Source organism: Toxorhynchites rutilus, chromosome 2 (genome assembly GCF_029784135.1).
Source record: "Toxorhynchites rutilus septentrionalis strain SRP chromosome 2, ASM2978413v1, whole genome shotgun sequence".
Classification (NCBI taxonomy): Eukaryota; Metazoa; Arthropoda; class Insecta; order Diptera; family Culicidae; genus Toxorhynchites; species Toxorhynchites rutilus.
In genome coordinates, this window is record NC_073745.1 from 282,773,629 (window position 1) to 282,785,686 (window position 12,058).

Below are 12,058 nucleotides of genomic sequence, written 5' to 3' on the forward strand. Positions count from 1 at the left end.
TTAAGGTCGATTTTTCTCCATACGTTCATTGGCACCCTTATGTACAAGATTGAAAACCGGCTCTGTTACAGCTAAAATGCTAATAAGCCTGAAAAAATAAACTAATGGGATAAAAAATAATGTGAGTTAATTTCATACACCACCGGAAATAAAGACTGAATTTACATTCGATGGATGGAATACTCAAATTCGGGGTTGCGATTAGTTATGATGGAATTTTGTGAGATCTAGCAATGTCATGCTGGAACACAACACTAACAAAGATCGACTACCAGACGAATTCTTCCTTCATTCATCACCCAATTGGTTCCAAGAAGGTTCGTAGATGCAAAGGCCTAGTAGTCATCACCGGAATCTTCCTTCTTTTTAATTGAAACGTGTTTATTTCACTTTTCACAATCATTTTTGATTTCAAGGTTACTCTACCAATATTTGATTGGAACTCACATAGCTTAGCCTCAGCATTCGTTCATGACAGATGAGCTTTAACATGCGCGTCATCATTAGTATGTAAATCTGAACCTGGAACTCCAGTTTTGACAGATCTACTTAAGATAAGTGGATCAATTAATCGAAACCCAGATGCACCACAACCAATCGGTCGGCCATAAAAAGAGTCACGCCGATTATCTTTCTTTTCCTCTTCATTACGAATACGCGCTCTCTTCGGCGAAACACCACTCTATAATAGTTGCATATGTTTGTATGTGCTCCCGTGGCCGTGTGGTTAGCGTCATAACTAACATGCCGGGTGTTCGGGTTCGATTCCCGTTCTGGTCGGGGGAATTTTTCGTCAAAGAAATTTCCTCCGACTTGCACTGTGATCACGCGTATTCTAGAGCTTGCCACTCAGAATGCATTCAAGGCGTGTTATTTGGCATAGTAATCTCAACTAAGTACTAATAAAAAATTACGCAAGTAATACTACGTTGAGACGGCGAAGTTCCTCTAGGAACGTTAGTGCCATTGAAGAAGAAGAAGATATGTTTGTATGTAATAAATCAGAGGAATCTATTTTAGTCCCGGTTTGGTGCTAAATTTGTCCATTTTCTCTGTTCCGAGTGAGAACACCGCTCGTGTTCACCCGGTAGTTGGTTGAAAACATCATATCACGCTTACTTATGAGTGAAAAGCTAGACCCCGGTCTCGCGTCCCGCGTGTAAGCGGCGTACCAGCGCGAACGCAATTGCAAATATATTTTTGGAAGCATGTGTGTACACATCCAGGCACGCGTGTGTAAATCTTCGTGAAAGTACCTTATTCTTATAATCCGCCGCACTGAGAAATAACCACACGATCACGTTGGTTTGATGACACAGCGCAAAATTATTGGAGAAAAACCCATCATATCGTGATCGTGTGCGGAAACTCTCGCGAAATTTTTCCTCGACGCCCACGCCCATGGATGATGTTGTGTCGCACACTCACGTTTCGAAGGGCGAAATTTTCCGACTTCATAAATATATTTCTCACGCGTGTAGAATGCGCATTTCTGTGCTATATGTCGTCAGTGCAGTTCCGCGATCAGTATCCCGCGGGCCATCGGTGCATTTTATATATCACGAAAGTGACTTTTCCTCGTAGGGAAAACCGCATTTGCGTGAGCCTAGTAGACAAGTGTTGATCTCATCATTATCAAGAGACAGATATTCACCGGTCTAGAATTGCGTGCGCGTGTGACTCAATAAACTGTTTCGATTGCGTGTACGCGTGGCTTAGGAATAATTAACGACCAACAACCACCACCTTTGACAAGATTGAGGGCGAAAAGCATCTGTCGTCGTACGCAGAAAATGAACAACAGTAGCAGCAGCAGCAGCATGGAGGAAGACGATTCAGAGTAGGTGTTTGCTCTGAGAATGATGAAGTTTTATTTATGTGCCTAACTTGGATAAGTTATGGCATCACGGATAAATCGGGATTTTGATTGAGGCAAATGATTGTATTTGTAGGAACGATTATGCTTAATTTTAAAAAATAGCACATGTGTGAAAATTTGATCGAAGTTGATAATTTGAATTTTGAATTTTCAAACGACTTCTCTGTGAAATAATTGAATCTCTCAAGCATTTCACATCATACAACATAACGTCATCGTTACATGTTGATGAGAATGAGGATTGTTTCCCTAAGACTTAGATGCCTAAAGCCTTAGGGCCTAAGCATTTCTTCTTTTGGATCAATGTAACTGAACAGTTTGGAAAAATGATTCGGAGTAAAATACACTCAAACAAGTTATTAGTGGAGTAAAGGTGCTATTTTGAAAATTTTCAGTGATTTTTGATTTGGTGAAGATTGGACACATAAAGATGAGATTTTCACCATTTTGAAGCTACAAGTATTGAGTCCCTACATATTATTACAACATATCGAAAAAAATGTCGAGTTTTCATGTTATATTTTTGTATGTTTCTTTGAATATTTTTTTCTAACAAATCGAAGAACGAAATCAATTAGCCAAAACATTTAGTTTTCATTGGATTCCTAAAATGTTTCAGCGCTGTCATTTGTTACAGATATATTTTTCTTTGGATGAAACATCACCTTTTTGCTTCGACTATCAATATTTCGAGAAAATTATATCGCACAGAAAATCGACAGCAAAATGAATTATCGACAAACAAATGTAGAGCACAACTTGGGGCTTTTGCAACATAAAACTCGAATCAGGAAATTAAATTCGTTAAGACCTTTCTGATAATGTTGACAAATTGTATAGGTGCTCATTATCATACCGAGAATCTGAATCGGAATACCGATTGGATGAGGTATTGACATAATAACTAAATTCGTTAAGACTTTTCTGATAATGTTGACACATTGCATAGGTGCACATTATCATACCGAGAATCTGAATCGGAATAAAGGTTAGATGAGGTATTGACATAATATCAAAGAATATTATTTTCTTTCTGAATATTTACTTTATGTATTTCGTTTTTCGTATTAAAAAAAAATAAACTGAGGATGAAAATTGAAACTAGGATGAATATAAGAAATAGAATGGAAAATAAGATGAAAATATCAATAGAGTTGATAAAATGAAAATATAAATTAAGAAACAGAAGAATAAGGAGACTGGAAATGAATGTTTAAATTAATATCGATAGTTGAATAGGAATGAGAAAGGAAACTGGAACAGAAATGAGTATCGGATGTAAATGGATTTGGATTTCGATATGTATCTGCTTCGGGTCTGTACTTGAATCTGCATTCGCTTCAGAACCTTCAGATGAATCAGGAACGAATTAAAGAAAAAAAAATATAGGGCCTGATCCCGAACGTTACTTCACAGTGAAAGCAAATGGAAGTGCATATAACTTTGCACACAAATCATAGGGTGTTGTTTCTAGGACACGACCGCATTGTTGACGTAGGACTACGGAATTTTTGTTTCATTTCGTTCGTTTAACACTCGGGATATTATTTTGGCATATACCGAAATTCAAGAAATAAATCTTATTTGAGTGTTTTGGTGGCCTTGAAAAGGGCAGATGGTTTGCGTGGTTTTGTAGAGGCAGTTGAAGAATTAATTGAATTAATTGAGATGATTAATTCTTGCCTTCGCAAGAACAATACACAAGCTGTCGCTAACTATTTACATTTGTCAATGCACGCATTTATAGAAGATTATATATTTGATCCATTCCCACTATATGGTTCGATGGTATTTTTGTTGGGTTTCGCTGCAAGTTTATTCTTGTCGCAACAAGACTAGGGTGGAAGCAACGGTACTCGTAACCTTTACTCCGACTAGTTGGACAGCTGATGATGCCACACGCATGCGACTATCACAATCGCTATGTAGTATCTGACTGGAAAGCTGCGGACTGCGGAATTTTCCCTTCGCAGATCTCCGTTGACGACCACAATTGTTGAATCTGCTGCTGGAAAGTACTATTTGAGTAACTTAAAGAACACTTTATTCACAGATTTTTGACGTGGAATTATGTCTAACCGGAGTATATGTGGGGGTGAAATGAAAACCTAAACACAGAACATGCAGGAAAAAATGAAAGATTTCGAATGCTTGTAACTCGAACATGTCTTAATAGAGCGGAACGATGTTTGCATCGATTGGTAGGAAATATTTCTAAGCATCTATCACTATCACAATTAACAAAATGTTATTTTTCATGAGATAAACAATTGAATAACTGCGAAATGTCAAGCGTTACCTAAACACCCCAACTGCCACGTTTTGACTCGCCCGATCTACGATTTCCCCAACACAGACTTCAAAATCAATGTGCCTGGGGGAATCCGCTTTGCAAATACATGGAAGTCGGTGGTATTTTTGTTCAGAACGAATTGTGTTTCTCTAACACGGACTTCAAATCCAAGGTGCCTGGGGGAATCCACTTTGCAAATACATGCAAGACAGGGGTATTTTTGTTCACAATCCGTTCACATATTTTGAAAGTGCTAGGCATCATACCACAAAAGGACGGTCATCAAATTTACTTGTAACGAAGAAATTATCTATAATCTATTACAATGCATGAATTCGATCTTACATGGCAATTATTCAGATTTTTTACTTACAAAGCAAATATGCAGACTTCTATTGAATTCGAAAATTGTTTCATTCAATCTATAATTTAATCAATATAAACAAATGCTTACTAAGCTAACGGTAGTCCCACGTCATCATTGGGATTATATCATAGATACAACCCACCCATTTTTTACCATTAAATTACACTGGTTTAGTTTAAACTCATAAAAATACTTGGACTAGTCGAGAGAAAAAAAAACACTTGTAGAATGAGATTCGAGTGATTTGTGTTCGATTGCTGTCTAAAACGATTGTATAAAAATCATAAAGCAGAATGGGAGCGAACCATTAATTGAATGAAAACTGCAATGAAAACGGAATTTAGCATGTCGGTTCTTCTTTTTAAATTATAAAGGCATTCGATTTTCAAGTTAATTCGTCTCTAGCCTTTCGAAAGGGCATTTTAGGAACGAGATTGAGTTTGCGAATGGCAAAAATTAGAAATGAAAAATGACAGATGGGAAATGAGAGATGAGAAATGAGAAATGAAAAATGAGGAATGAGAGAATAATAGAATGAGAAAATGAGAATATATAAAATATATTCTCATAAAGAATATATAATAATAAATATAAAAATACGAAAATATGAAAATATGAAAGTATGAAAATATGAAATTATGAAAATATGAAAGTATGAAAATATGAAAATATGCAAATGTAATATCAGAGTGAAGGTATAAAGAAGTCGGAAGCAGAATGAGAATAATACTTTAAACGAGATGAAAATTGAATTCGCTAGATAGTTCAAATTTAATTTGTTTTTTTTAAGAACGAGAAAGAGGATCTGGACAAGGATCAGAATGAGCATAGAAACCAAAATAAGAATTAAGAGGCAAATAAAAATAGTTCAAATAGTGACAATGGAAAAATCAAGTAGTAATGAAAATGGCAATTAATCAAAACTTAGCAAGTGATTATGAAAATAATATACAGGAAACCTTTTTTTGTGCGGGGGATAAGGACCGCGTGCAAAACTTCACCAGTAACTATAAAATATCGTGTTCGGTACACAATTTAAAAACTACACTTTTTTTGAGCGGTAAATAGGGACCGTATGAAAAAGTTTCCCAAATGAAAATAGCTCAAATCCACCCCATTCGCCGTCCGATTTCCTTTTGTTTCCATGCTTTGCGATGGGACAGTTTGCCTTTTCGGTGGCGCGTGGCTGCGGTGTACTTTTAGTTGCATGTCGAAACTTGTTGCTGTTAGATATCATGTCATGCGAAACTTAGAGCATTTGATGGAAGGATGGGAGTGATATGAGATGTGGATAATTCAGACGCAAATATGCTTTGTTCGCACTGAAATGCATATAAACCATCGAAAAAAACTAAATACCGCAAAAAAAAATCTCGGAAGAAAACCGCACAAATAAAACGGCACAAAAACAGGTTTTCTTGTATATGTTTTTTTTCGATCTTACAATCTTTTCATGAATCAGAATCACAATCGGAGAAGAAATTATAATGATAATAAGAATCAGAATCTTAATAAAATTGGAAACAAAATGACTGTGAATAAAAATGAAAATAAATGAAAAATTTGAACTATCATTAAGAGTTACTGTACATTTCCAGTATACAATTTTAGTTGGATTTCAATAAGAAACAAAATCTAGAAGAATGAGAATGAGAAACTAGGGATGACGTGAGAGAATGAGAATGAATGAATGAGGAACGAAGAATGATAAATTATGAAGGAGGAGTGCGGGCTGAAAAATGCGAAACGAAGAATAATGAATGAGTATGAAGAATGAGGAATGATGAATGAGGAGTGGAAGTGAGGAATGAAGAGGAGAAATGAGGATTGTGAATAAGAATGGGGAATGGGGATGGGGAATGAGGATGGGGAATGAGGATGGGGAATGAAGATGGGTAATGAGGATGGGTAATGAGGAGTGAGGATGAGGACGAGGACGAGGACGAGGACGAGGACGAGGACGAGGACGAGGACGAGGACGAGGACGAGGATGAGGATGAGGATGAGGATGAGGATGAGGATGAGGATGAGGATGAGGATGAGGATGAGGATGAGCATTGGTTGTAAAACAGCAATAGAACGGAATTGACAATGATATTGAGGTGAATGAATCGAAATGAACTGAAAATTGAATGAAAAAGTGAACAATATTGTACATAAGAGTGATCTAAAACCAGAAAATTGGAATGAAATCACAAAATATAGAGAGTGATGCGTAAGGCGATAACGCCATGATACTCGCTTTAGTAGTCCGTGTAGGGGAAACACATTCCGGTGTGAATGAATGCAAGCGGTTTCAAATAAACTCCCAGCTTGCATGTATCTGCAATGACGATTTCGTCGGGCTGCCTTATTCAATATTCCGTATTAGAGGAACACATCTGGTTTGCACTAATGTTTGAGGATACAGGGGTACCTGAAGCTTGTATCTATAGGCAATAGCGATTTCACCAGGCTCCTCGGTTTTGTAGTTCGTGGTAGGGAAACATTCCAGTCTACACAAATGTATACTGTTTCAAATAAAAAAAACACCTTGCATGTAACATCAATAACGATTACCCCAAGCTCCACGGTTTTGTAGTCATACATCATACATTAATCACTGACTAATCACGACTGAGATGATAATTCTAGCAACTATATTTATAGATTTTTGTGATTTCAAAAGCTTGCTTTCAAAACAGTTTTTGAGTTGATGAAAAATGGATTTGAATCAACAAGGCTCTTTGATCAAGAAATAAAATGAGTTTAAATTAAAATACACTGAAGTCGCTTTTTACGCGGTTTTTGTATACGCGGTTTTTTGTTACGCGGATTTCAGAATTTACGCGGAATTCGATATTTACGCGGTTTTTTACGCAGCACGTATCAACCGCGTACAAATTCAATGGGCTAATTGATGTGAAATAAGTTTGTATTGTATCACCGATTAGTAGCTGAGAAATAAAAGGAAATACAGATATCATGATTGCAGCATACAAAAACAAAATCAGTTTATCAATTGTTAAAATATGAGTTGCATTTTTAATTAATAATTCATTGTTTGTTAGATTTTTATACGGATTTTAAAATTCACCCGGTTTGTTTTTACGCGGATTTTGAATTTATTCGGTTTTATTTTACGCGAATTTTGGAATTTACGCGGTTTTTTTACGCGGATTTTGGAATTTACGCCTTTTTTTTACGCGGCACGTATCCCCCGCGTAAAAAGCGACTACAGTGTATTTCCTATGCTATCTGTCTATTCTTTAAATATTTGGTACTAGAGTATGTTAAAGTAGGTTAAAAGTTAAAGGGAATAAAATTAACGATGGATACAGGAATATAAATAGGAATGAAAATGCAGATTTTTTGCATGGTTTCACTGTTTCAATACTATTACATTATGAGTATGGTAAAAAAAGTAAATGGAGATATTATGATGATAAACATTAGAGGTGCGGGTAAGCAGAAGACGAGGAATTGGGCATCGGAATCCCATCCAAAAAAAAAAACCAGGAACAAACATTCTTGATGCTTCCATCACTTTCTCTCCACTATAATTCTAGCTACAAAAGATGATTACGAGTGTTTCAAATCACGACCCTAACCCTCTACGCAACTCATCATCCCGAACAAAAGAAAACTCTGAAAACATCAACAAGACATCGCGATTGTGTCGGTCGTCATTAGCGTTGCGCGCATGCTCCCATTTGTGGTAAAGATTTCCCCCGAGGAAAATCGGATAATATGAGAGCTGTGGCGCGTTAAGATGTCGTCACCAATTTGTTCGCCGCGGTTAGACCACGGTTGCTTCAGCGATCCTGCGCATGAGATTTGTTCTCTGCCGCCAAACTGCTGAGGGAGAGAGTGATCTGTCGCCTGTCGCTCGCACACAGTTTCCGACGTGATTTCAGCTCGTTACTATCGCGGTGCGCGAAATTCCCCGAATATAGAGTGAATAGCGTGATGTGGTTTTTCTTTTCCACCTTAATTTGTCCGTTTATATCATCGTAATCCCCTTCTATCGATTAATCGAGAGATTTAATTGCGCGCTCTGGATTGCACCGCAAAAAGGATTTGCGTGTGTGGCTAAAACACTTGTTTCGGTAGTTTTACAAGGTTCTGGAACTGGAATATGGTTGTGGTTTCGCCGTGATTTGTAGACAATAGGAAAAACTTGGAACCATCGGGCTTGAAGTTGTGAGGTTTTCAATTTGGACGTGATTGCGTTGTAAATTTTTAATTGAATTTTGAGACATAGGAAAAAAGTGAACGAACGGATCGCGTTGAAATACTTGGGAATGAGACTCTCGTTTTCATTCTATTGATAAATGTGCTAAAAATAATAATCCCGTAGAGAGTGACGGTGAAACAGCTGTTCAGCCGTCGTGTAAACTTTTAATTTATGCTTTTCTGTTTGATGAATTCATCATACATCTCCACAGCGCACAGCAGCAGCTTGACCGATCGATTGAGAATCCAGAAGAGTCCGCGTCGAGTCTCGAGTCCAGCTGCAATCAGGATCAGTCGGAGGAAGCCTGCTCGCTATCCGAATCGGGACCTTGTCCTCGCGGGTCTCTTGAATCGCTAATCAGTAAGGAGAAACAAGCCTCAGAGGATAAGGGTTTGGAACTGTTGTCCCCGACCTTAGCCACAGCGGAATCCAACTCGCACTCGATCAGCGGGGACTTCAACCTTGCATCATTGAGCTCCGATAGTGGCGTTCAGTTCGGTCGTGGTACCGAGGACGCGTCCGGTGCTGATTATGTGTCATCGGTGAAGACCAGTGATAGTGACAAATCCCCCTCGAAGAAAACTATCGACGACGATTTGAACGAACTCGAGGAGGAAGACGACGAAGAACACCTGCAAATAATCGAAGAGAGTGAAGGTCTGAAACGGGTTCTGCTGAGCCCATCCACCGATCCGGATCTTTCGGCTAGTTTCGGCCGGAGACGTACGACCAGGGACTCCTCATCCAGTTATTCCGGGAGCAGTTCCAGTGAATTAAGTGATCGGGAAAGTGATAACATGTACTCGGCCACAGCCAGTGTGAGTCACCACCATTCGGAGGACCATTTGCACAGTGGCGCCGGAAGTGGTGCGGATGACGACTCTTCCGGATTGCATCGTTCGAACAGTGTCAGAGCGCGAGCAAACATGTTCCAACAGATGGAGAGTCGGATGAAGGAGAACGAAAGCCCAGTGCTTTCCCGGGCACGACGAGGTGAGTGTTTCATGCTAACCACATTGCTTTATAATGTTTCCCCTAGAACCGATAGCATTGGTGTGCTCTTCGACACACGATGACTTCATAATATTTGAACCAACCAGAAGCAGACGCATGGTTGTTTGTGATGTTTATTTTTTCTTCCTAAAATCATTTCTTGCCAAACAGCGTGTTGCTATTTTTAACCACTTTGCTCACTAAACAACACTGACTACGCCGCTGTTATTACGACAAAAACGAGCTGCGGGCGCGGGCATGTTGTTTTGTACTGTCATTGATAGTGTGCACTGCTCGTTTTCGCGCGGGTCTTGTTTCCTAGTTTTGCGCTTTTTTTCCTGAAACGACCCAAGCCGGCTAGAGCAAGGGAAATATGGGTCAAAAAGCAGCGGTCTTCTTTGTTGTCGAAAATGCACCATCAATCATACTTTCAACGCTGTTCAAAGAAGTGCGTTCTTTAACGACATTTTTTGTTGTGTTTGTAATGTTCATTGTACCAAAGAAAGGGGAATATAGGTCAAATCAGAATGACAGGCGTGACCTGTTAGCTGTTTATGAATGACAAAAAAAAAAAGTGGATATCGTTCTTCATCCATTCACGTTGTTCTATGGAAGACGAACTTCGATTGTCAATGCATCTCCAATTTACTGTGATGAAGGTTTGCATTTTTAAAATGACTTCCCAGATTTTAAAAATGCAAACCTCTTGCAAATGTAGTCTTATTTAGACATAATTTATTTAGACAGAAATGAGGGAAATTGAAGCCAACGAGTTCTTCTTTGAAAAAATATCGCACTTCTCAAAGAGATGGATTCTAGTTGCATAGTTCTAGTCTAGTCGCATAGGAATATTGAACAAAGACTGAAAACATGTTAGCCTTGAAAAATCATAACTCAAAAACGAAACATCTTTCTGATTTTTGGATATGTTATGTAAAAAAGCCTCAGCTTTCAAGAAAAAAATATAAAAAATAGCGTGCCCTTGGTCCCGAAACCATGTGAATTATAAAAAAACAATTACAATAAATAGTTATGAAAAAAAAAAGAATCTAATTATTTAAATCCAGTGCACAATGGTCCAGGACATACATTTAAGTGGAAATTAGCATTTCGAACTCGACAGTTATTCTCTAGACAAAAACTGTCTTCGACAAAGTTGTTGCATATCCCTGGTCATTATGCACAATGCTACAGTGCGTGCGGCAACTCTCGGTTGAGACAACAATACCTCATATCCATATCCCTAACCTGACCCGTCCCACAAAAATTGTTGCCCCTCTAACCTCGAGTAAACCGCGAGTAATCGGTCGAAACCTACTAAACATAGATTTAAGTTGAAATTCTGTAAAAACAAATCATGAATTAGTGGTTCCGCAAAGCTCATGCGATTGAGCCTTACAAATAAATGAATTGGAAAAAAAAATTGTTGCATACGATAGAGCGCTCATTTTCATGTAATCAAAAATAGGGTGACCAAAATTGTCGATGAAATAAAAAATATAACTTTTTTATCTTTATAGAGAGAGTTAAACATAGTTCGAGAATGTTGGAGTCCCAGTTATTCTTTGTAGAACTTTGACATCTTTGTAGAACTATTTTTTTCTCTATCTCTTGAAATAACCGATATAGCGCCTTTTTTCTAAGTTGCGTTAGAGTAACCATAAAAAAAAGTTTTTTTTTTCCTCTAACTTTTATATTTCTAATTCTACATACAAACTGTCTTCGAAATTTTTAGAACATACTAATACAAACATTTTGCGATGCAGAACTTGTCAATATCTCAACTTCACTCAAAGTTATTGATATTTCTTCCCAAAAATATGCTCTCTTGCTTGCCATTATTTCTGGGGCAATCATAAAAAATGTTTGTTGACGTAAATTGAAAGAACAAATTTCACTCTATATGATATGTGATACTTGAAGATATGTTATTTTTTGTATTTAAGTAAATTAAAATTTAAATCATGAGTTTTTGGGTAAAACCCCATCAATAACTTTGAGTAAGATTAAGAGATGTTGCTATTAATAAGCACTAAAAGTCGTACGAAGACAATTTTGATGTAGAATTTTGAATATAAAATTTAGACTAAAAAACCTTTTTTTTAATGGTTATTCTAATGCAATTTAGTTAAAAAACAACTTTGTGGGAGATATTCAATCTCTAGACAAAAACTGTCTTCGACAAACTTGTTACATATGATAGAGCGCTCCTTTTTATGTTATCAAAAATAGGGTGACCAAAATTGTCGATGAAATAAAAAATCTAACTTTTTTATTTTTATAGATAGAGATGAATATAGTTCAACAAGG

General features: G+C 37.5%; 1 protein-coding gene across 12 annotated transcripts in view; it reads left to right on the forward strand.

Moving 5' to 3' along the window:
- Positions 1 to 12,058, forward strand: part of LOC129764714 (supervillin) — a 776,186-nt gene that overhangs the window by 492,701 nt on the left and 271,427 nt on the right. For 11 of the 12 annotated variants that reach the window (XM_055764104.1, XM_055764101.1, XM_055764103.1 and 8 more), the window contains one exon: positions 8,967 to 9,748. In XM_055764104.1, the coding sequence (XP_055620079.1) occupies positions 8,967 to 9,748 (782 nt within the window). Of the gene's footprint in view, positions 1 to 1,545; positions 1,841 to 8,966; positions 9,749 to 12,058 lie in introns of those variants that run through there. The other variant, XM_055764111.1, reaches the window with a different exon arrangement.